Genomic DNA, 24,935 nt, shown 5'->3' with positions numbered 1-24,935 from the left:
TGTCAGCAGGCTGAAACAAGGCTGTGGCTTGTGGCTGTGGCTGTGGCTGTGGCTGTGACCCCGTGCGCGCTTTCCCAACCCATGTCCAGGTAGCCCAACGTCGGCGTCACATCTCACTCACTTTCGCCCTCAACTCCCAACCTCCCAACCTCCGCTCCCCCAATCCACGAACCACTGCGCCATGACCACGACAGACTCACTCGCTCCCGCGCTCCGACAACCCGGCGCCTCCACTATGTCCACGCCGTGAAACACTTGCGCCTACCCGTATGCTTGTTCGCGCGCCCGACCAATCCCCTCTTGGATCTGCTTCACATATGTACACACACCCCGCCTGAGCCCCCCCCCCCCCCCCGCCTGCCTATCTCCACACACAAAGGATACGGCCCAGGTGAATAAACCACGACACTTCAATCAGCCTGCGCGACCCAATCCTCGCTCCCTTACTTGCCGCACTTTTCGCTCAGCGCTATGCGTCGCAGCACGATCCCACCCCGCTCTGCGAAGCCTGATCGCGCCACCATGCCCCTACCCGCCGAGCCGCCGCAGCGCAAGATGTTCCACTGCATCGTCGACGACACGGCCCTGATAGCCGGCGTCAAGAAGAGCACCCGCGACGGCATTCGCAAGTGGGTCTCGCAGGGTGCTATCCGCCTCTACGTCCCCCTCCACAGTATGCAAGACGGCGGCTCCTTTGGTCTATCATCATGCTATACTGACACTCACACTAGCACTCACTCAGCTCCACCGCCTGACACGCGGCACGGAGCGCATCAATGCCGACGCCCGCGAGGCCGTCAAGTGGCTGGACGAGGTCACGTCGTTGCCCGCCGCCGAAGAAGCGGATCGCGTCCAACTCGAGGGCGTCGACGAAGCCTACACCAAGTGGGAGCATGTGGAGCACTTTTTACTGCCAGAGACCCTCCTCTCTATGGAAGACAGCGATTCAGAGGGAGACGACTATCATGAAGACCTGGAGAGTTCTTTCAATGCGCTCGACATGTCCGATGGAACCTCGATGAGCTCAACACACAGCTACGAAGACGCGCCCAAGACTCCAGGCTCGCCACGCTCGTGCATGAGCAAGAGCCTAAACTCGGCCGAGGCAGCCGTTGGCGACGATAAGATGGCTGTTCTCACAGCCAACTCACCTGACCAGACCGCCCGCACCAGCACCGAGGTCGACCACACCAATCAATCGACAAAAGGTGCTGTGCCAGTCTACCTCCGTCCTCTCTTCAACCACATACTGTGGCGCATCAACAAAGAGAACAATCCCGACGCAGCCCTCGAGTCCTTCATTCTTCTCACCAATGACCCCATCAAACAGATGATCGCACAAAAATTCGGCGTGCGAGCCAAGCGCCTCGAGCAGTTGCGCGACGCTGTTGTCCGCGAGGATCGCGAATACAAAAACCACATCACCATGCACAAGCTCGAGGTTGAGTCCAATGCGACCAAGGAGATTACGTCATCTATGCCCAAGGCGACAGAGCGGCCGAAGTCGAGCCCAGGAACCAAGTCAAAGCCTCAGGAGAACTCTGACGACGAGGACATTGTACTCTTTTCCCGCGCCCCGCGTGGTCCAGCCGCCAACACCGCAGCCAGCAAGCAGCGCGTCTTTGACCCCAACGACTTCGCCCGCACCAACCCACACAACTCGTCACGTGGCGGTCGCGGAGGCGCGCACATGCCGCCTCGAGGCCGTGGCGGTCCCCCAGCCTCTAGAGGACGCGGTACCTTTGCCCCACGCGGCGCCTACGTTGCCCCAGGACCAACCTTTCGTGCCCCACCCGCCCCTCGCCACGACCCCAACCAACCCCTCGACCCAGATTCTTTCGCGCGTCCAGTCCCTAAGGTGAGCCCCGTACGCGGCGGCGGGAGGAGAAAACTCTGGGAACCGAATTAGGAAGACGGAGAGAAGCGTCAGTATTGGCGCACTTGGCATACACCACACTCAAAGGCGGGCGAATCGTCACAGACGACGACTCGGTCGGGAAGAAAACAACGACGAGTTTCGGAAGCTGATGCTGTTGCCTGAGGTTTTTGTGAACGCTGGATCCGCTCGTCTGTGGGGGGAAGGGGAGAAAGCTTGCGTTTCTATGATCGATCATGGCGCACTCTGTGTGGTGAGGATGATGGAGAAGTAGGAGGAGGAGAATGAGGGATTAGCGGGTTGATGGGCAAGAGGCTAACCATCTATTGTTTCCCATGGGATGGTGAAGAAGGTTTCCCCATCCCCAACCCCAGCCCTGTTGTTCCCTCATGCCCTCACTCTCTTTTTTAACAGCCCTGGTCCTCTAGAGGAAAGATGGGAGATCGCAATACCGGCTTTGCAGCTGCTGCGAATGGCTCGGGCTTGCTGTTACACACATTTTTTTTCATTACTTTTTTCAAGTTGTTTCCGTTGACCTTGACTTCGTTCCTTTTTCATATCAGGCCTTGAACCCACTACCCATTCGTTTCCAATACTATCTGGTTTGGACGATATGCCGTAGGGGAAGAATGGGGTGGAGTGTAGTGGAGAGTGCAGAGAGGCGATTTTGATGTGATTGATGGTGATGGTGGTGGAAAAGTAGGGAGGACTCACGATTCTGTAGTTTTGGTTGAATATCCTTTCATCATGGATCTGTTTGCACCATGTGACTTGCTTACTTTGATGATCATGATGCTTCTTCTGTTCTGATTCCCGGTAGGAAAGTAAAGCATGTGAGGTAAGGGTAGGTCGACTAGTTTGATAAGCAAAAAGGAACGAGGAAAGAAGGGGTTGTTTTGCTATTGGTTATTTATGACTAGCTCATTAGTCTTGCAAATCCAGGCAACTCAGACCTACATGCGTGGAGTCGAAATAATGGCAGTTCAGTTTGATACTTTATACTATTTCTAGGAGAAAGTATAAACTATTGTATGTAGTTCAAATTGATAATCCTAGACCCCAAGCTCGTGACTTATCTTAGCAAAGGCAGCGACTTGCTCATCGTAAGACTCGTCCTAGTATTCGGAAGAAACTATCTTAATAAACTCTTCTTCCTCCTTGTCATAATCTTCCCGAACACCAGCATCAAAGCCATAGATGGTAAGTGATTGATCCATGTCCATGGTGACAGCCTGCATCCATCTAGGAAACCATCCACAGTCTGTCTGTCGTGTCACGTATATCAAAGTTGCCAAAAATTGTGCGTTGCAGAAGTCGCTGTAGCTGCTATATGGACCATTTATCCCATGAAAACGATTGAGAATGAGATTAGGACAAGGGTTAAATTCTACCTATTATTACTTCCATGATTGTTTTCCATCCCATCACAATAATTCTGCGCCTCTTCCACCAACCACGTTGAGAAAAAGTGCAAGTGAAGTGAATACGATGAAGTCATGGAAAATTCGATTTGAAATAAAGCGCGGAATGAAGAGTAGAAAGAAAACTACTTAAAACCACGTCAGACATGCACAATCATCGTCATTGTCATGTGTTTGTCCGTTGTGATCGTGTCTGTCGTAATCGTCGTATGCGAAACCTGGTCCCAATCCCATACCAATACGCAAAGCCAAGAGAAAAATGACAATAATCTTGAACCGAAAATACTATCCAACGCCCATTACTCGTAAATAAATAAGAAAAGAGGCACTTTTAGTCGTACAACATCCTCCTCTGAAAAAACAAACAAACAGTTAGCTATACAACCCTATTCACAACATTCTCCTCCATACCCTTTCATCACCTCCACCTAACAATCGGCGCCGTAATCCACCTCCTCCAACTAGGCCATGACCCGCCATTGCGCGGGTACCCGTTTTCTTCCTCCGACACCGCACCCTCTTGTACACCGGGATCTTCGTCTTCACGACCATAGGGCCAGAGCTGGCGATTCGCAGGATATCCATCGGAGCTGTAGTCGTATTCATCAGTATCTTGTTGGGTGGGCTGGTCGACTACGCCGGCATAGGGGATGGCATGGTAGCCTAGGCCTTGGTCTGCAGGCGGCGGGGGAATTTGGTCCTGATTTTCATTCTCGGGGCTTGAGGCGTTGTCGGTGGGCTGTGGTGGGGAATTGTCGTTAGCAGGGTTGGGAGGCTGGTTATCTAGTTGCTCGTTTGCGGCGTAGCCAGCTCCGTAGTTGGGGTCGCTTTCTGGTTGCTCGTTGGTTGGATATCCGTCGCTGTGGTTTGGTTGTTCGGCTGGGGGCTGCTCATTCACGGGATAGCCTGACCCGGCGTCCTCTGGTGGGGGGCGCTGCTCCGGTGGGTTAGCAGGGTAGCCATCAGGGTATCCATCAGGATATCCGTCAGGGTACACGGGTTCTGGGTTCCAAGGTTGGCCGGGTCGAGGGATGTGATGCGGAGGATGGGGCCTGTGTGGTAGTTTGGTAGGCCAGGGGTATGGCTCATATGGCTGACCATACGGGAAGCCATCAGGGAAGCCATTTCCATCGACACCATCACCTGGGAAACTGGGCGGTCGGTTGCCCACGGGTCTTCGAGTTCGCGTGTAGGTGCGCGTGCGTGTGCGCGAGGGCCTCTGCGTGGGAACCGAAGTAGTGGCCAAATTTGTAATAGTCAGGACGCTCGAGGTGCTGATGATTGAGCCCAATCCAAATGCAGAACTTGTCACTGCGTCTGGAATTGAGGTGGGGATTGTAGGGATGGCGAAGCTCTCATCCGTAGTGGGAATGACGGTGCCAGGTGGAATAACATCGACTAATGAACCGATGCCAAAGGAGAAGCTTGATGTTGCTCTAGTTGTAGTGGAACGCCGTCTTGTGGAAGAGCTCGAGATCGGGGTTGGGCTTGAGGGTGCGGTTGCCACTGAACCCAACCCAAAGACAGAGCTTGACTCCGTAGATAGAGTGTCAGCAGATGACGTCGGTACCGGGATGGGTATCACGATCGGGGGGCTGGCGGAGTTTGCATCCAACGTCGGAATAGTGTTTGGACCTGGAACCGTAGTTTGGCTTCCAGCTATATCAATCGCACTGCTGGAAGGCCCGGTTGTGGGAATAATCGAGATGGGTAGGACCACAGGCGATGGTACAGTAGATGTGCCTAGGTCTGTGGGGGGAGGGGGAGGGGGAGCAGGAACTGGAGCAATAGTCGCAATTTCGGGAGCAGTCGAACTCAAGGCCACCAGCGGGCTGGAGATTATCGTGGAGCTTAGCACCACAGGCGAGCCTTCGACGGAAATGCCACCTACTCCCGAAGCACCAGGTGACGTGGACGAGCTGATCAGTGTGAGTGCACTCGAAGCAGTCGGAATGATCGGTACGACAGAAGAGCTTGAATCAACAGCTATAGGTAGTGCTTCGATGGAAATAGAGCTTGCGAGGGGAGAAGAAGTTCCAGCCACAATCGTAGGCAAGCCTGAGCCTATGTTTGTAGGTTGGCTGACGCTTTGCACTACCTCTGTTGATGTTGTTATTCCAATAGGAGCTGCAGAGTTTACAAGCGTAGAGGGGCTGGCAAGTTCAGAGGAGCTTGCAGCTGTAGATATACCAACGGGTGAAATGCCCTCTATCACAATCGAGCTTGTTGTCAAAGAGCTTGGAGCTATAGAGATGCTCACAATCTCCACCACGATTGAGCTTGTACCGGTAGCAATGATAACGGTCGAAGCGGCCTCTACCACGACAGAGCTTGTACCAGTAGCAATGACAGCGGTGGAAGCGGTCTCCACGACGATTGAGCTTGCACCAGTGGCGCTCACGACACTAGAGAGGCTTGTGGCTTCAAGGGAGCTTGCGGGCAAAGCACTTGTATCTGTAGCAATACCGATGGTTGAAGCGCCCTCTACGACAATTGAGCTCGCGACAGTAGCGCTCTGGATGTTGGAGGGATTCGTAGCTTCAAGGGAGCTTGCTGTCAGAGAGTTTGTACCGAGAATAACTCCAGGGGATGAAGCACCCTCTACCACAATTGAGATTGCAGTCGAAGAGCTGGTATCTGTAGAGATGGCAAGGGTAGATGCGCCCTCCTGACCAATTGAGCTCGCGACAGTGGCACTGAGAATGCCGGATGGACCTGCAACTTCAGACGAGCTTGCAGGCACAGGGTTTGTGACGGTAGGAACGCCCTCTACGACAATTGAGCTTGCCGCAGGAGTGCTCAGAGTGCCAGAGAGACTTGTGGCTTCAGAAGAGCTGATGCCAGAAGAGCTCAAAAGTGTGGTCGCGCCCACGGCCTCAATTGAACCGGTAGCGGTTGAACTCGTTACACCAGACACACTTGTAAGCCCAGAGATGTTGGAAGTGTCAGATGGGAGCACAACTTGAGAGCTTACACCTGCAGATGCGGTCGTAATTTCAGTTGGGCTTGATACCAGAGAACTTTCAGCTATCGAGCCTCCAGCCGTTGATGAGCTCAAAGCTGCATCAGAAATCAAAGCCTGCGAAGAGCTTACAACCGCAGACGTTGCGCCAGAGATCACTGTCTCGGAAGAGCTTGCGACAATAGAGCCTTCAACACCAAGGGAGCTTGCAATTGTGGAGCCTGCAGTTGCTGCATCAGACGCTGTAGGACCCACGGGGATAGTAGCGGTTGGGTTTAGAATATCAGATAAGCTTGCCACAGTAGACCCTTCTACTCCAAGGGAGCTTGCAATTGTGGAGCCTGCAGTTGCTGCATCAGACGCTGTAGGACCCACGGGGATAGTAGCGGTTGGGTTTAGAATATCAGATAAGCTTGCGACAGTAGACCCTTCTACTCCAATAGAGCTTGCAATTGTGGAGCCTGCAGTTGCTGCATCAGACGCTGTAGGACCCACGGGGATAGTAGCGGTTGGGTTTAGAATATCAGATGAGCTTGCCACCGTAGAGCTCAGGATATCAGACAAGCTTGCGACAGTAGACCCTTCTACTCCAATAGAGCTTGCAATCGTAGAGCCTGCAGTTGCTGCATCAGACGCTGTAGGACCCGCAGGGATCGTAACGGTCGGGTTCAGGATATCAGATGAGCCTGCAACTGCCGAGCTCGGGACTTCGGACAAGCTAGCACTTGTAGGGCTTGCTATGACAGGACCTTCAACCCCGGAGGAGCTGGCGACTGTGGGACCGGCAATTGTAGGGCTAGTGACCTCAGAGGTAGGAGCCGTAAAGCTAGCAACCGTAGAACCTTCGACTCCGATTGAGCTGGCGACTGTAGAGCCTTCAATGCCGATTGAGCTGGCGACTGTAGAGCCTTCAACTCCGACCGAGCTGGCGACTGTAGAGCTAGCGATCCCAGAGCTGACAACATCAGAGCTAGCGACCCCAGAGCCAGCAAGTGTAGAACTAGCGACTATAGAACCTTCAACCCCGAGAGAGCTAGCAACCACAGAGCTTGCACTTGCTACATCAGACGTTGCAGTCCCCGACACGGTCGCGACTGTAGAACTCAACGACTCCGTAGAGCCTACAGCTGTGACACTTTCAAGACCAGATGACGTCGCAAGATCGGATGGATTTGGCGCAGTCAAGGTTGCAACCAGAGACGAGTCTGAGGATGCAATGGTGACTGTATCAGAGACCAGGACAGACAATGTGCTCGAGAGTTGTGAAGAAGCTTCAGTCACGATAGATTCTGGAGCTGTAGACCCGCTTGCGGCTAGAGATGTTTCTGTAATCGCAGAGGAAGATTGGTCAGCGGGTAAGCTGGATGCCAGGATTGTCGATGACCCCTGGATGACGAGGGAAGAAGATGATAGCTCTGAAGGACTTGGTATGACAATCGTGGCAGAATCAGAGCCTGGTACAAACGTCGAGCTTGCACCTGGTGTTGCTGCAGTATCAATCGACGTTGTCGAGCCCGAGATCACTTCTACTACGATGCTTGACTCCCCACTTGGAACGGAGCTCAATACAGAGACTGAGGAGGATACCGAGTCTGAATTTGCGATGATGGTAATAGAGACATCTGTGACTGGCCCTGTTGACGAAATGGGGCCTGGAGCCGTGATGGGGCTTGTATCTGAGGCTAGTGTAGATATGGAGCCTGTGTCTTGTACTGTTATTGAGCTCACACTCGAGATAGGCGTGGGCCCTGTGGTCGATTCCAGAGGGACAATGGAATCTGTGACGGAACTCGATTGTGTTGTAACACCCAATGGTACCGACGCAGAGCTTGATTCACTCTCGTCTCCGGGTAACGGAAGTACATCCATCGTATTTGTTGCAGAGGTGATTGAAGCCAGAACAGAACTAGAGCCTTCACTGGGTTCCACGGTAGAGCCAACATCTACAGTTGGTGCCGATGTTATGGCTGCGGCGTCTGATATTGTACCTGAGCTTGGCACTGGAAGTACCTCAATGATAATACTGGATCCTAACACAGAGGACGTGCCGAGGATCGGAGCAGTAATAGAGTCTGAGTTCACTGGCAAGTCAACACTTGACTGCACAATCGAGCTTGCGCCAGAAGTAACAGTTGAAGACGACAAACTTTGGTCTTGTCCCAGTGTTGAGCTTATGGTTGCAATGGGAGAACTCAATCCCGAGGCCGTCAAGACGTCAACGCTTGAACTCACTGCAGGCGTGAGAATGGGCACGATCGTTGAGCTCAACTCTGAGCTCGCCACCGACACGACGGCACTTGTCTCCAGACCAATTGTAGAAGATGCACTAAACACCACCGAGACTGAACCCTGACCGATAATCACGCTAGAGTCCAAGACAGTCGCAGTTGAGGAGCTGACGAGGCCGGTGAGGGTTGAGTCGAGGCTCGATATTCCGATGGATCCAGCATCTGTTGCGCTGGCAAGCGAAGTCAACGAACCAATATTTATCGAGTCGGAAGAGACAGCAGATATGTCTGAGGGTGTGACTGAAGCCTGTGAGAGTGTTGCGGAACTCGAGTCTGCTGGCAATGGGTTTGAACTAGCTTCTACGGTAACAACAGAAGCTGATCCTGCCGTAATTATAGATGTACCAGAGTCGACTGCAGTTGTAGCTGCACTTATCGATGCACTTGTGCTTATCGCAGCATCTGATATTACCACTGATCCTGGTGGGGATGTGGGCTCAGACATTACCGGAGTAACAAAAGAACCGGTCTCCGATGTTGCAGCAATGGTAGTCCCAATCTCAGAGGTTGAACTCGATACTACAATGCTGGAGATCAGGGATTCCGTCGAGGACCCAAGTGGGCCTAAACTGAAACTACTGCTTGATCCAACATTGTTCAGATCAGTGATCGAAGTCAATCCTTGGTCGCTAGTAACACTAATACTGGCAGTGCTTGCAATTGGGCTCGCAATGAGACCTGAATCTGTTGCCGTCGAACTCGATATGATGCTAGCGTCCGTAGAATTTGATATGAAACCTGAATCCGTCGCAACAATACTGGAGCCCGATTCCGTAGGAATGACAATTGAGCCAGCATCTGTGATTACACCGCTTGTATCAGCATTCGTGAGAGTCGCGCTCGAGGCCGAATCCGTGATGCTAGTTTCCAGCCCGGAAGCTGTAGTGAGAGCGCTTGTGCCAGAAGCTTGTGTATTAGCGACTGAATTCGAGTCTGTCGGAGTTGAGATCGAGACAACATCTGTTGTGCTGGCAGTCGAAGCACTATCTGTCAAGCTTGAAAGTAAGCTTGAATCTATGGTGCTTACTGACACACCAAGATCTGTAATGCTTATAACCGAGCTCAAAGCCGTAGTGCTTGCGGTCGAACCAAGTTCTGTCACGCTTATAATTGCACTAGACTCTAAGACTGTGTTGTCTGATGTTGTGCTAGCACTGCTAGCAATCGAACCAGCTTCTGATGCGCTTGCACTGATCCCGGATACGGGTACAGATACATCCGATGCTGATACGCTCACAGATACATCTGCTTGTGATATGCTTGCAGGTACACTCGTTTGCGGTGCGCTTGCAGATACATCAGTTCCTGATGTGCTTGCAGAGTCACTGAGAACTGGAGTAACGACGCTCACGCCAGATTCTGTAGGAGCAGTTGAGCCGGCAATTGATGAGATGGCGGAATCAGTGCCTATCGTGATGGAGCTAGATAGCGAGGATGCAACTGTTGCAGTATCGACAATTATAGGTGACACAGAGTCAAGAACAGAAGTCGAGGAACTGCTGACGACTGAAACCGGGAACCCTTCCTGAGATATAATTGAGTCTGTGGCCTGAGGGGCAATGGACGAGTCCGAACTTGCGGCTGATGAGACGCCTGCAGAGATAGTCGAAGAGACAGCCGGGACAGTCGCAGAGTCTGCGGAGATAGCTGAACCAAGCTCTGTCGCAGTGATAGCCATGGAACTAGAGGCACTAGCCAATGAACTTAGATCTACCCCAGCGGTCGAATTAGGCCCCGTGATACTGCTTGAGATAGAGGCGATGATGATCAACGAACTGGAATCCGAAACACTCGACAAAATGGAACCTGGAACAATCGACGTGGTGTTGCCTACGAGTGTAATGGATATAGGTCCTTCGGATGTCGCAGAAGCTAACTCTGAAATTCCGACTGAGCTGAGACTTTCTGATGCCGCAGTGATTGAGCTGATTCCTGCATTTGTGATGGAAGTAGAATCTGCAAGTGATTCTGCGCTAGATTCTAGTAGTACGGAGGACGAGGAGTCTATAATAACGACCGTAATAAAGCCTGACAAAGGAGTCGAGCTTGTTGTAGGAGCATCTGATGCCGTTCCTGAGGATGTAATCGATATGGACGCAGTGGTACCGGAATCTGTAACGGCTTCTGATGACGATTCTGTTGATACAATTGACGGTTCGCCTGTGAGCTCGATGAATACGGAATCTGTGGGTTCGGTCGATACGGAGCTCGAGCTACCGCTTGTCTGTGGCAGTATGAATGTTAGCGCTTTGAGTGAACGAGACTCACACGATGAAGAACATACAAGTTGGATTCCTGAAATAGTGATCGAGAGTGATTCCTGTTGTCATATCAGCACACTGCTCAAAGACAGTCAAACGACGTTCCGCGCTCAAAAGTAATGGTCTGCAATCATAAAATCTGGACATCTAGAGTCTGCTCGTTAGTACGCGTTAGTATTGCGAAATCAAAGCGGATAATTGTCGTCTGGCATTATTTGAAAAGGTGAAGAAAAAAGTCGCGTCTCAGTAGTTAGCAGCAACCAAGGTAGATGGAACGCCATGGGTGGTTTTGAGATTTCAAGTTCACCTGTCACAGTTGCCGGAGCAATCTTCCTATCCGGAGTGTCGGAAGGGTACTTCCAGTGCAAGTACCCAGTGACTGGAATGGAGTTCCGCTGGATATCCTGTGCCCCAGGGATAGGGGATCAGAATAAGACTCATTGGAATGTACCACAATGCCAGTCCATAGGTCGTGAAGAATGGTCTTGCAACCTCGCAACTCCCGAATCAAACACAAACCCCAAGCTCTCGACGCGTTTGCGCGTTACCTGGCATAAATATTTCTACATCAGATATTGCCACTTTTCGGGACCTGTGAGGACACAAGACGTGACGTGATCTGGCAAGAAGATCCACCGCCTTGAATCTCGCACTTTCTCACTCACCCATAGACAGAGCGGAAATTATGAAGACATGGTTGATTCGGAAAAGGCGGCAACACGTCCTGTGATCTTCCACCGTAACTTAGGTCGGTGCTGCTGCTTGCCTTCGGCCCTGCGTGAAGAAATTAGGATTCTGGGCAGTCATCACCAGCGTCATGGGGGGGGGGGGGCTTCGTGGACCAGAAAAGGCACATCTATATTGGACGGAGAGGAGATCCAATATAGGGGGTGTTTGGTTGCACGATCCTACGATATGCGGAGATGATCACATCACTGGCGATTGGGACAAGGGCGGACGTCGAGAGTGGAAGCTCGATGTTGTAGAAAGGGGATGTGCAGATGGCGCTAGTCTAACCGAGACACACCAAGCAAACTTCACGATACAACGCGTCGCGGTCTGCTATCCTCTATCAGTAGAACGACCCACACGGTCATGAGTAAGTATCCGCTGCAGAGTAACTCATCTGTTTTGACAACAACAGGATCAGGATTCGAGGCTACGACCACTCTTCCTTCACGCCTCGGAAACCCAGTACTGTCGACAAAGGAAGCACCTGATCAATGCACGAAACCTGCTATCGTTGGATGCAGATTCAGGCCTGTTGCCGACAGTCAGTCTCATCTTGGCAATACATCATCCCGGAACAAAGCTAGGCGAACTACCCGGTCTCGGGAAAGTTGTCTACTTTCCAAAGTAAAGATCGCTGGTATCTAAATCCCAAGTACCCACACTGCAGACTGGCTCAATTTGGCCATCATTCGACCTTGCGCGAGCTCCATGGTCAACAAAGATGTATAAACACCTTCTGATTTCTCCTAACACTGTAGGCGTACAAGTACGCTGTGTCGTGCGTCAGCTGCTAGAACACTCTCCTTTTACCATTAGCCGGGCTCGACCCATGACCTCAGCCTCAACTCTCAACCCGCTTGAGTAATCAATCCCATCCCACCCCATCGGAGTTGTAGCTGCATTTGTACACTAACGCCATGCCAATGGATCCTGAGTCCTGTTATACAACAGCCATTACTAGTACGCATTTGCTTAAGCAAGACACTCATAATGTACTCGATCCTTGCAATTGCGGGGTCTGCGTACAAGGCACTATTTGGAGTATATATTAGTCTTCTCTCAAGATGATTTCAGGAGTCAGCTGCGTGGAGTCGTTCAGCGCGTCCTTCTTTTGATCGTTTTCCGTCTCTCCTTTACCATGCTATCGCTTACACTTCTTTCTGTTGCATCAATTGTGTCTGGCGCAGCAATTGAGCAACGCGATCCGGTACCCAGTGGATATGTTGCCGCTCCATATTATCCAGGTCAGTCCCACAGCGCAACTACAACCGTTAATGGCTTGTCGTATTCCTTCCTAGCATGTGCTAAGTAGCTTTAGCCCCGCATGGTGGCTGGATCTCGGACTGGACCGAAAGCTATCGGAAAGCGGCTCTGCTTGTGTCGAACATGACATTGGCTGAGAAGACGAACCTCACAGCAGGTAGTGGTATTTTCATGGGCAGATGTGTGGGTAATACCGGCAGTGCCCTGAGAGTGGGGATTCCACAGCTATGTCTTCAAGACGGCCCGCTGGGTGTTCGAAACACAGATCATAACACAGCCTTCCCTGCTGGAATCACCGCTGGTGCAACATGGGACAAAGACCTCATCTATCGCCGCGGAGTCGCCATTGGTGAAGAGTTTCGTGGCAAGGGTGTCAACATTCATCTAGGGCCGAGCGTTGGTCCTTTGGGTCGGAAACCTCGTGGTGGCAGAAGTACGTATCATCAAACACTCTGTGTTCAGCTCTCAGTGCCTGATTCCGTATAGACTGGGAAGGATTTGGCTCGGACCCGGTGCTTCAGGCATTCGGTGGAGCGTTGACCATTGAGGGTGTTCAAAGCGTTGGCGTGATTGCTACGCTTAAGCATCTGATCGCGAATGAACAGGAGCAGTACCGCATGTACAACCTGGTCAAGCCTGGTATTTCCTCAAACCTGGATGACCGCACTCTCCATGAACTCTATCTATGGCCCTTTGCTGAAGGCGTTCGATCTGGCGTTGGATCCGTAATGATCGGATACAATGCTGTTAATGGATCAGCTTGCTCTCAAAACAGCTATCTGATCAACGGTATCCTCAAGGATGAACTGGGTTTCCAAGGCTTTGTTATGTCGGATTGGCTTTCCCAGATCTCAGGTGTCGGCTCTGCCTTGGCTGGTTTAGACATGTCCATGCCAGGAGATCCTCACACCGTGCCGCTTTTTGGGAGCTCCTATTGGATGTACGAGTATAGCCGTTCTATCCTGAATGGCTCGATACCAGTGGATCGACTTGACGACTCTGTCGTCCGTATACTTGCGGCTTATTTCCAGATGGGTCAAGATCAAAATTACCCTCGTCCTAACTTCGATACCAACACGCAGAACGCCGAAGGGCCATTATACCCCGGTGCACTATTCTCTCCAAGTGGTGTAGTCAACGAATTTGTGGATGTCCAGGCCGATCATGCAGTCGTCGCACGCGAAGTCGCTCGCGATGCTATTACATTGTTGAAGAACCAGGATGGCCTTTTGCCCTTGACTCCTAATGCGACATTGAAGGTTTTTGGAACAGATGCCGAGAAGAACCCAGACGGGATCAATTCGTGCGCCGACCAGGGGTGTAACAAAGGCACTCTGGGTATGGGCTGGGGCAGCGGATCAGCTCGTTATCCTTTCATGAATTCGCCCATTGACGGTTTCAAGGCCCGTGGGGCGACCTATCAGTTCTTCAACACTGATAGCTTCCCGTCAAATTCAAACCCATCACCCGATGATATGGCTGTTGTTTTCGTCACCGCTGATTCAGGCGAGAACTATATGTAAGTTGGCGTGCGTATTGTATATCAACAAAGTCACTGACTTTTTCCGCAGTACCGTTGAGAACAACCCCGGTGACCGAACTTCGTCCAACCTGAATCTATGGCATAACGGTGACAAGCTTATCAAAGATGTTGCAGCAAAGTACTCGAATGTCGTTGTGGTAGTCCACACAGTCGGTCCGATCCTCATGGAGGAGTGGCATGATCTACCCGCTGTCAAGGCTATCCTATTCGCTCACTTACCTGGACAAGAGGCCGGAGCTTCACTGATGGATGTGCTTTACGGTGATGTGTCACCATCCGGACATCTTCCATACACTTTGCCGAAAGCCGAAAGCGATTACCCGGCCTCTCTCTCCTTGGTCGGCTACCAGATTGGCCAGCCTCAGGATACGTTCACAGAGGGCCTCTATATCGATTACAGGCATTTTCAGAAGGCCAATGTCACTCCTCGCTATGCTTTCGGTCATGGTTTAAGTTATACGACCTTCAACTTCTCCGACGCCACCATTACTGCTGTGACTCCATTGTCTGCATCGCCACCTGCTCGCCCAGCGAAAGGCGAGACACCAGCGTACTCGACCACAATTCCTCCAGCCTCGGAAGCTTACTGGCCAGAGAACTTCAACCGCATCTGGCGATACCTTTACTCATTCCTCGAGAAGAATGACGCTGACAATGCTGCGAAAGCAGCAAATTCGACAACAAAGTACCCGTATCCAGCTGGCTACTCTAATGTGCAAAAACCTGGTCCTCCGGCAGGTGGTGCTCAAGGTGGAAATCCAGCCCTCTTTGATGTTGCCTATGACATCTCTGTCACTGTTACCAACACGGGAGATCGTGCAGGCAAGGCAGTCGCGCAACTCTACGTGCAATTCCCCAGTACACAAACTATCGACACGCCGATACTGCAGCTACGCGACTTTGCAAAGACGAGGACGCTGGCGCCTGGTGCGAGTCAAAGATTGCAGTTGAGGGTGACGAGAAAGGATCTCAGTGTTTGGGATGTTGTCTCTCAAAACTGGGTGATTCCAGTTGTCGAGGGCGACTATGGAGTCTGGATTGGCGATAGCTCAGACAGTTTGAGCCTCAGGTGTGGCACGGCGAGTGGAAGTTGCGTGGGAGATTTGGCGAGCCCTGTCTAAGCCTCCCAAGGCAGGGGGAGGCACATTGTCCTTTTCAAGTAGAAAGACCTGGCAAAGAAGTGCCCACCTCGACCAAAAGCTATACTTGGCAACCGTTGTCACAGAGTAGTAGTCGTCTTGAGTCCTGAGTGCCCAGTAACTATTTCGAAACCATGTGATGATCACTTTCTTGGCCCAGGTCAGAGATGTGCATGGCTATGGTACGGTACCTACCCTACTTGTGGTGTAAGCTTCCGACGGAAGGATGATGACCCGTCCCAGCCGGAGGACTGTTTCCGCGGCCCAATGAAGTCGAGATGAACAGGAATTGCAGCAAAGGATGGCTGAACTTAGTCACTGCACTGTCCTGGGCTTACCGGTTCCTGGCCATTCGGAGGCCGAGTGGGGGCTGCCATTGAGGCTGTGCGGGGGACGGCTCGCAGCCGATGCACGAACGGTCGTCCTGTGCAACCACGACCGCCAGAGCTTAGCATGGCAATCGTCGAGTCTTCAAGGACCACGGCGGACTCGACAATCCGTCGTTCAGAAGTCGGCTATGCTTGGTTCTTAGAATAGAGTAGTACGGATGCTGTTTGGATACCGTAGAACCAAAGGGACCATAGGTACCGTGTTGCTGTAGTTAGGTATACCGGTACTGTGGAGAAATGCTTGGCTGTCAGCTGTACTTGATGGTACATCTGAACTCACAACAGCTGTCAATGCACACAACGCAAACGGTCTCGATTGTCAACTGTCTCCACGGATAATATAGAAACGGCCGACTGTTTGGGTGAGGGGAGCAGCAGTTCGTGGGCGCGTCTGGGTGTGCCTACATGGTAAGTTGACTTGGCACGTGCGCCACCACTAGGTAGGTAGCTCATGCGCTCCGGTAGTTTGAGTATCATGTGACTTGCCACTGCTACATCCTGATGGCACAAGACAAGTAACGTGATCCTCAAACTAGCCGAGATAACTAGTTAGTACCATGCTCCTCCCGGTAGGTTATCCGCATCTCGCTCACATCCGTCAGCGATCTGTTTCATGAAACACCAACAACACTCGCGCCCACACGGTGACCCACCGCGCTTGGTCCCGAGCGTCTCGCGGGCTGCTTCCGAGGCCGCATCTTGACATGTCTTTTTGTGCATACTGGACTGCGAGGGCGCAGTTCATATGACCATGGAATTAGCGCTGCGTGAACTCGTATTTAGCATGGGGTTAGGCTATGCCAAGCTCTACTAGCTAGCTAAGCAAGGTTAACTAAATATTATACTATAAGATTTTATAACACGTTCTAAACCTATTCTAAATATATTCTATACTAGTAATACTATAAGCTACTACTACTATACTTATTACTAATATATCCCTTATATCCTATATAAGTAGATTAAAATATATTTAGAATATATTCTTAATAGGTTATAGAAGCACTATTAATAATACCTTACCCTTAGCCGCGTTTTAGATAATATTAGGGCATAGCCTATAGTTAGCCCTAATAGGGTAGTTAAGATAGAGAGTAGAGAGCGCTACTACTATACTAAGATTAATAATAAGGGCACCTTATATAGAGTAAGAATAGGTTCTAAATATATTCTAAATAGGTTCTAATATTCTTAGGCTATTCTAGGTACTAGGGGCACTCTATATACCTATGCTAAAAAAGATTATAGGCTTAATATAGCCTACTATAAGGTTAGTAAGGTTAAGAAGACTAGCTAGCCCTTTATAAGGGAGGTCTATAAGGTAAAGAGTAAATATATTATTAACCTATTCTTAACTTATTATACTAATATATATAGACTTCTATATAAAGGTTATATATAATTACTAGAATACTCCTTACTATAAGTTATTTAGAATATATTTAAAACTTATTACTAACTTATTTTATAGAAGTTCTCTAAGCCTAGCTAGTAGCTACTATAGGCCCCTTTATAAATACTAATACCCTCCTAAATATAATTTAGAAAAAGACTTATACTAGCTATAATAGTAATAAGGTATAGCCTATAAGAACCTATTAAAAATATATTACTAACTTATTATAGCTTAACTTTATTACTATATCTACCTTACTAAGGATTTAAGGTTATTAGGTTCCTTATACTATCTATACTTATAATTATCCTAGCTATAGTAAGTTATTTATAATATATTATTAACCTATTCCTAATATATTTTAAGACTATTACTTTAATACTAGTATAGACCTTACTAATTCCTACTAGAATACTACCTAGTTCTACTTGTAGTATACTTTTATAGAGCCTAGGGAGGATAAGGAGGATAGAGAAGATACTAGAGAGGGGGAGGGAGATAATAATAGTAATAAGTAGGAACATATTAAGAATATATTAAGAATAAGTTCTAATAAATAATATATAATAGTATATAACCTAAAAAGGTAGTAATAATTACTAAAATAAACTCTCTACTCTTCTCTTTTTTTTTTCTATCTACTAAAAGTAAAGTACTATTTACTTTTATAGGGTCCTTTAATAGTATATAACTTTTTCTTTTTACTTTTATAGGTATTATAAAGCTCTAGTAGTCCCTTAGATTAAAGAAGAATCTAGTATTTATAGGTGTCTAGCTATAATATATTATTAATATATTCTAAATATATTTTAAGAGACTAGACTTATATCTCCTTTTTACTACTTTTACTAAATATTATTTATAGTATAAAGGGGAGTAACTATTTGCTTCTTTTCTTTACTCTCTACTTCCTCTTTAGCCTCTACTCTAGCTACTACTTCTTATTATAGACTAGCTATCTTAGAGGGTTCTTAAACTTTAGAGGAGGCACTTAGTATAGTCTACTCTACTAGTAGAGAATATATTATTAACGTGTTTAGAATATATTCTTAAGTATTTACTATTAAGCTCTTATAGAAGATCCTTGCTTCTATAATACTTTATATTATAATTCTGCTATAGTTTACTAGGGCTATTTAAACCTTAGGATAATACCTCTTAAGGTAGTAGATAAGATTACCTTTATTAGAGAAGTAATACTAAAATAGTTATTAATATATTATAAACGTGTTCTAACTTGCATATATATATACTCTATAAAGTTCCTATACCCCTAATCTAGCCTAAATAGCCTAGTAGAAAAGCTTGCTAGGAAATACTATACACCCTTTATTTAGGTAGGATATTATAGGAGAGAATACCCTAGTATTAGATAGAAGTAACTTAAGCTTAATATATTACTAGTATAAATCCTACTTAGTATTAGAATAAGTTTATAACATATTCCTAATATATTCTATTATATACTAACTTTAAAAGATCTTTATAGACTATATTAACTAGTTATATCTAATAATATTAGGAAAGATAGATAGTAAAATAGTATTAAACTCTTAAATATAAAAAGTTCTTATAGAGTATAAGAAGAAAGAAGAAGAAAAAGAAGAAGAAAGAATATATATTTATCTACTTATATATACTTATATAATAGACTAGAATATATTAAGAACTAGTTAGGAACTAGTTACTATATTTATAAACTAACCCTACCTTATATAAAAAGTAGCTATCTCTTTCTTAAGTTTAAACTATACCTTTTATAATTTAAATAGTACCTTTTTCTATATAAGTTCTTCCTTATCTACCTCTAGCTTTTCTTTTCTCTTCTTTAGAGCCTAATTACTAAGAAGAGCCTTTTATTATAAAGTTTATAGTTATAGACTAATAATAAGTTAGGAACGTGTTATAAATATATTTTGCAAAGCATACCTTTAGGTTACTATTAGTAGAGGAGAAGAGCCTAGTAGTAGAGAAGATAGAAAAGGGGCTAGTAAACTTCTTTCTAATACTACTCTACTACTTGCCCTCTAGCTTTAGGCTTTTAAGCGTGCTTTTTTATTTCTTATTAGGACTAAGATATATCTAGTTAAGTTAGATATAGCAAGACTTGTTTTATTATTATCTAGAGTATTATTATTATTATAGGACACGTTCTAAACACGTTCTAAATATATTTTAATTAGTAAATATATATAACGCTAGTGTAAGACTTACTTTCTCCCCTTTAAAGCTTTTTAAGGTACCTTTACTTAAGCCTATTAGGAGTTCTATAGTTATAGTATATTCTAAACTTACTCTAGGCTTTAAACTCTTTTATATCCTATAGATCTATCTAGTGTATACTATATAATATTACTTATATAATTCTAATAGGTTAAGAATAGGTTATAAACTTACTTCTAAGTAGCCTTAAGAATACTTATATGCTTACTAGTTTTGTATCCTTTCTAGCCTGCTTGCTTAGCTGTATTTAAATAAGATTCTAGTTTTTCCTATACCTCTTTTAATATTTTATTATAGTATTATATAATCCTAGTAGTAATTACTAGGTTTTTCTTATAGATTACCTAGTTTTAGGTATCTTTAGAGGGTTTATATTCTAATTATATAAGAATAAGTTATAAATATATTTAGAATAGGTTTAGAATATATTTACTTACGTAAGAGGAGGTTAGCAAGCTAAAAGTATTCCTCTGCTATTAATGCCTGTAGTAATTTACTTAGATATAAAGAGGTAGTATTATCTAGCTCTCTTTTATATACTTTATGAATACTTCTTTATAGATATACTTAATAAAATCTTATATAAGATTAAAGTTACTAGCGCTAGTTATACTTATAAGGATTAATTAACTAGAGATAGCACTTAAGTCCTAGAAACAAGTTAGAAACACGTTATAAATAGGTTATAGTGCGCTATAAAACTTGCCTATTATCTACTTATTATATATATTAATAGTAGTCCTATAGAATCCCTATAAGTAAATATACCTCTATAACACTTATCTTTTTATAAGTGCTTTACACTTCTAAAAGAAGTTAGTAATAGCAACTTAATATATCTTAGTTATATCCTTATCTATAATAATTTAGCTAAGTATAATAACTATAACATATTAGAAACGTGTTATAAACCTGTTCTTAATACGTACACTTCTTTTCCTATAGGTAGAAGATTACTATTAGAATCTCTACCTATACCCTATATAACCTCTTATATAATATATCTATCTAGAACGTGTCTTAATCTAATAGAATTAATACCTACTCTTTAAAAAGGTAAATAATTAAGTTACCTAAGCTTAATATAAAGATTTGCTATATATACGCCTATAGTAATATATTAGTAATATATTCTAAACCTATTCTCTTATACTATATATAGTTTTAGGATCCTAATACTTTATCCTCTACTTATAGTATACTCCTTTAAGGCTACTCTTAAATAGGAACTATAAAAGCTTTTTATACTTTATAATACGCAAGATTTTATCTTTATTTATAAAGCTAATATATATTTCTTTAATAGAATAGAAACCTTTAAGTTAGAGATAGGTTTAGAGCTAGGTTAAGTTTAGGAACTAGGCTATAATAAGTTAGGAATATATTTATAATAGGTTATAAATAACTTATATTATATAAGCTATAGAGTAAGTATAGGCTATAATACCTTTACTACTTCCTTAATATTACTATTAGATAGTGTTAAGGGAGGAGGAGGTATATATATATATACTAAAAGAAATAATAGTAAAAAAAGGTATTACTACTATATCTATTAGTATAATTACTTAGAAGGTAACTTTATATAGGATTTTAAATAGAGATCCTTACCCTTATAGATAATTAACGCCTAGAATATATTAAGAACGTGTTAGGAATAGGTTGCAATATACCTACTACACTTCTTTATCTAGCTTAACTATAGCTTAACTATAGAATATAAAGCAGGACTACTAGAAAGATTTAATATCTCCCTAGTTAGAAGACCTTATAGATATATAGAGTCTACCTCTAGTAGTACCTAACTAAAATAATATTTTTTCCTAGTAGTAGATATTAGGCTATAGTTCTAATAGCTAATATATAGTTAAGCCTATTCTATAATTTACTAACTTATTATTAATATATTTTAAATATATTTAAGTTTTGCTCCCTACCTAATTTACTATAGTCCTTATTATAGGATAATAAGACACCTAGTAGTCCTTATAAATCCTTAAAGAGAAGTGCTTAATAAGGCTATAATAATAGCTTCTTATTTATAGTTCTCTTTATAGAATTTTCTTAGGTACTATACTTTTTAAGGTTTAGATCTAATTATATAATATATTATTAATAATATAATAAGAATATATTTATAATATATTCTTAAGATACTTATATACTTTTACCCTAGAGTATTAGTATTTATACTAGCTTGCTAGCTAGCTATTAAAGAATAGTAAAGTTATAGGCCTATTAAGATAGATAGACTAGCAGAAGTATTATACCTACTAGAATTAGAATAATTTAAGAATATATTCTTAACGTGTTACCTATATAGCCTATATAAGCACCTCTTCTCTTATTAGGTAAGAGCTATCTTTATATTACTAAACTAGTATTATATACTTATACCCTTAGCTATATAATTAAGGGTATACTAGGAGAATAGCTATATACTTAATAATTGCTAGTATAAGTAGTAGTCCTTAACTATTACTATAAGTAAGGTATATATTATACCCCTATAACGTATTACTAACCTATTCTAAACTTATTCTATTTACTTTTACTTACTTCCTTAATACTACTATTACTATCCTCCTCTAGTACTTTATATAATTACCTAAATTTATCTCTAATATTACTATCTAGTTTAGATATATTATCTAGTACTACTATACTAAACTCTAGTATAGTATTTAGGAACACCTATATATTATTAAGAATAGGTTTAGAATATATTTAAAAAAGATAGTAATAAAAACTACGTTTACTTGCTTAAATTACCCTAATTTATACTTAACTATAGGCTAGTTTATATAACTATAAAAATTTGCCGCTATAACGTGGACTTGAACCTACAGGGATATTCTAACCACTCGGAGTAAAGCCCAAGTCGCCCGACGCTAAACCCATGGTCATATGACATGCCACCACCTGGACTGCCGTGCTATTCTCGACCTCGCTCCCTTGGCTCCCTCTCTCACCACTCACACACTCTCTCACACTCTCTCTCTCACACACTCTCTCTCTCGCTCTCTCGCTCTCGCTCTCCGCGCACTGCTGCTTAGGGAACAGGCTCGCTGACCTTCCAATTGCTGACCTTCCTTCTCTCATGCCGCATGCTTACCCTTCTCCTCCCCTCCTCCCTGCTACCCACATTGCGCGTGCAGTCTTTCTGCAGGTCCCTGGAGGCTCAGCCCTACTCCAAGTATTGATGACTTGAGACTGGAGCGTCCTACTGCAGTCTGGCTTCCTGAGGCTTAACGGATCCTTGTGTCACGCCAAGGTCTTTATTTGGGCCTCGTGGACTTGTCCTATCAGCGTCAGATTAGCCGCCCTTCCCCTCCACCATCGCCCATCCTCTGGGTCAGCGTATTCTTAGACACAGCCGCACAGGGCGCTGCGGGCGCGCTCAAACAGGCGCTTCTGTCACAGACATGCTCCCTTGTTCTGGGGAAACAATCGCTTGCTGCTGCTGCGCTGACCATTCACAAGGCCACTTTTGGCCTGACCTGGCCTATTCTGATGGCGCTTGGAGCCCTGGCCCACTGGACAGCCTCCTCTTCGCCTAGTCACACATACCATTCTGGGTAGACAGGAGATCTATCCGGCGATTACAGAAACATATCCTGGTTTCATATCAATTCTCCGAATGGCCGTCTGGCCTTTGTTGTGGTCGAGGCATCATGTGCGGCTCTTCTATAAAGGCCAATGCTATGCCTTAGCAACATGGGCCTTAGACATCCTGAGCCCAAAGGTACGAACATCTGTTCTTTTGTTTCCTTGTTGTGAGAATATCTCCTACCTTTCGTTCTGCCGCTGTCACTCTCGTTCTCCTACGCCTGATCCCTAATCCTAATTCCCATCCCGATTGCTTCACTCTGTCACCTGCTGTTGCTCAGTCTCCGCATTCATCCCATCTCAATCTCACACTCATCTCCGTCTCCTCTCTTATCTCAAACATTTACTCAATATGCCCAAGGCCGATAGAGCTTCGTCATCGCACCATCGCAACTCCGTTTCGACCGTGTCAGCAGCTGGAGGATCAGGCAGTCGAAGCTCGTCATGGACACCCAAGGATGATGAGACGCTCACTCGAGCCAGAGCACAAGGATTGAACTGGAACCAAATTGGACCGAAGCACTTTCCCTCCAAAACACCCAATGCGTGCCGTAAGAGGCATGAGCGATTGATGGAGAGGCAGAACGCCGAGCAATGGGACGGTGTCAAGCTGGACGTCCTGGCACAAGCCTACATGGAAGTCCGCCGAGATATGTGGAGCATTCTTGCGGCACGAGTCGGAGAGAAATGGCAACTAGTCGAGACCAAGGTTCGTTTCCTATCCTATCAGGATATCTGATGGTTTCGACGAAAAGCTGACTTGGCATAGTGCATGGAGAAGGGACTGAAAAACCTTACACAAGCATACAGGTCTGCACAGAAGAAGCAGAATGATGGTACCTACCACGGCCATGAAGACAGCGGAATTAGCATTTCTGACCTAGAGGAAGAACATGAGGACCACCATGCGGACTTGCCCACCGTGTCCGAGGCCCACTACTCGGCTTACCCTGTGGGATACCCTTCGCAATCACAACAACAGCGAGTACCCAGTATTCAGTCCATGCTGCAACCCATGCAACATCCAATGCAGCCCATGCAACAACACACGATGCAGCAGCCGATGCAGCAACCTATCCAGCATGCGATGCAACCATCACTACAGCAGCCTATGCAACAACCTGTACACTATTCATCGCATCACTCCGCCCATCACATTCAACACCAGCAATGAGCCTTGAGCTAGTTGCGCAAGCTAGCTTCATCCTTCTTGTCCATCTTCTTCTTTCCTTGTCACGATCGCTACGAATTTCCATGCGCTCTCTTAACATAGCGGAGCGCATTACTATCTCTATACCCACCCTCGGTACCTAACTGACATGTCTCACGGCCTTCCGCTCACTGGCAAGAGCCCTCTCTCGCTGCCTCATCTTCGCTTCTCTGGACGAGTTTCACCTAGTTCAGTCTCTTCCCTGCCTTGTCAATTGTACGCTAGATTGGGCAATCGGAACTGTAACAAGGGCATGAACTGGGTGGACTGCCATTTGTAACCATTTCCACACTGTTTTTCTTTGCGCTTTTCATGGCGCCCACCTTCTCACTCTTTACGCATGGGCATGAACATGTGCGTGGGGTGATTATCTTAGTCTTTTTTCTTGTAGTTGTGACGAGTTTTCTTTAATTTCAAGATTTTCTTTTCCTTTTCTTCAGTTCATTGTTCATGTTTGAGATTATATGTGCATATGTACTTCTAGGTTTACATTGACTCGATGATACCAAGGGTAAAAAGTAGTTACACTGAATGGATCGAATCACCATACCAGACTATACTTCTCATATGTTCACGGACAAGCCACCTGGAGGAGGGCAATTCCTCTTGCTATACAATATTAT

The 24,935-nt window shown here is 45.8% G+C and overlaps 7 protein-coding genes across 7 annotated transcripts; 6 read left to right on the top strand and 1 right to left on the bottom strand.

Annotated features, from left to right (window-relative positions):
* The first annotated feature begins 110 nt into the window (after positions 1-110).
* On the top strand, positions 111-2,629 carry IAQ61_009511 (uncharacterized protein). Its single transcript, XM_003838281.2, has 2 exons — positions 111-673; positions 732-2,629. Exons 1-2 carry the CDS (start codon positions 472-474, stop codon positions 1,907-1,909), a joined length of 1,380 nt encoding a protein of 459 aa, XP_003838329.2. The 5' UTR covers positions 111-471; the 3' UTR covers positions 1,910-2,629.
* Positions 2,630-2,913: 284 nt separating this feature from the next.
* Positions 2,914-3,199, top strand: IAQ61_009510 (uncharacterized protein; the record flags this gene model as incomplete). The annotated part of the gene is made up of 2 exons (XM_003838280.2): positions 2,914-3,076; positions 3,123-3,199. Coding segments are annotated over 2 exons (240 nt in total), but the record flags the coding sequence as incomplete, so codon positions are not given.
* Positions 3,200-3,715: 516 nt separating this feature from the next.
* Positions 3,716-11,275, bottom strand: IAQ61_009509 (uncharacterized protein; the record flags this gene model as incomplete). The annotated part of the gene is made up of 2 exons (XM_066098415.1): positions 3,716-10,842; positions 11,260-11,275. 2 exons carry the CDS (start codon positions 11,273-11,275, stop codon positions 3,716-3,718), a joined length of 7,143 nt encoding a protein of 2,380 aa, XP_065951574.1.
* A 628-nt stretch (positions 11,276-11,903) lies between these two features.
* IAQ61_009508 (uncharacterized protein) lies at positions 11,904-12,185 on the top strand (the record flags this gene model as incomplete). The annotated part of the gene is made up of 2 exons (XM_003838278.2): positions 11,904-11,907; positions 11,953-12,185. The coding sequence occupies 2 exons, from the start codon at positions 11,904-11,906 to the stop codon at positions 12,183-12,185; spliced, it is 237 nt and encodes a 78-aa protein (XP_003838326.2).
* A 493-nt stretch (positions 12,186-12,678) lies between these two features.
* IAQ61_009507 (uncharacterized protein) lies at positions 12,679-15,467 on the top strand (the record flags this gene model as incomplete). Its single annotated transcript, XM_003838277.2, has 4 exons — positions 12,679-12,784; positions 12,859-13,236; positions 13,290-14,322; positions 14,375-15,467. 4 exons carry the CDS (start codon positions 12,679-12,681, stop codon positions 15,465-15,467), a joined length of 2,610 nt encoding a protein of 869 aa, XP_003838325.2.
* Positions 15,468-15,800: 333 nt separating this feature from the next.
* IAQ61_009506 (uncharacterized protein) lies at positions 15,801-16,268 on the top strand (the record flags this gene model as incomplete). Its single annotated transcript, XM_003838276.2, has 2 exons — positions 15,801-16,009; positions 16,160-16,268. Coding segments are annotated over 2 exons (318 nt in total), but the record flags the coding sequence as incomplete, so codon positions are not given.
* Positions 16,269-23,133: 6,865 nt separating this feature from the next.
* IAQ61_009505 (uncharacterized protein) lies at positions 23,134-24,276 on the top strand (the record flags this gene model as incomplete). The annotated part of the gene is made up of 4 exons (XM_066098414.1): positions 23,134-23,238; positions 23,464-23,811; positions 23,872-23,938; positions 23,993-24,276. 4 exons carry the CDS (start codon positions 23,134-23,136, stop codon positions 24,274-24,276), a joined length of 804 nt encoding a protein of 267 aa, XP_065951573.1.
* Between the last annotated feature and the right edge of the window lie 659 nt (positions 24,277-24,935).

This window comes from Plenodomus lingam (genome assembly GCF_022343315.1).
Source record: "Plenodomus lingam strain CAN1 chromosome Unknown contig_6, whole genome shotgun sequence".
In the NCBI taxonomy this organism is placed as follows: domain Eukaryota; kingdom Fungi; phylum Ascomycota; class Dothideomycetes; order Pleosporales; family Leptosphaeriaceae; genus Plenodomus; species Plenodomus lingam.
Note: the sequence above shows the minus strand (reverse complement) of the source record. Positions and strands in the feature narration are given on the sequence as shown.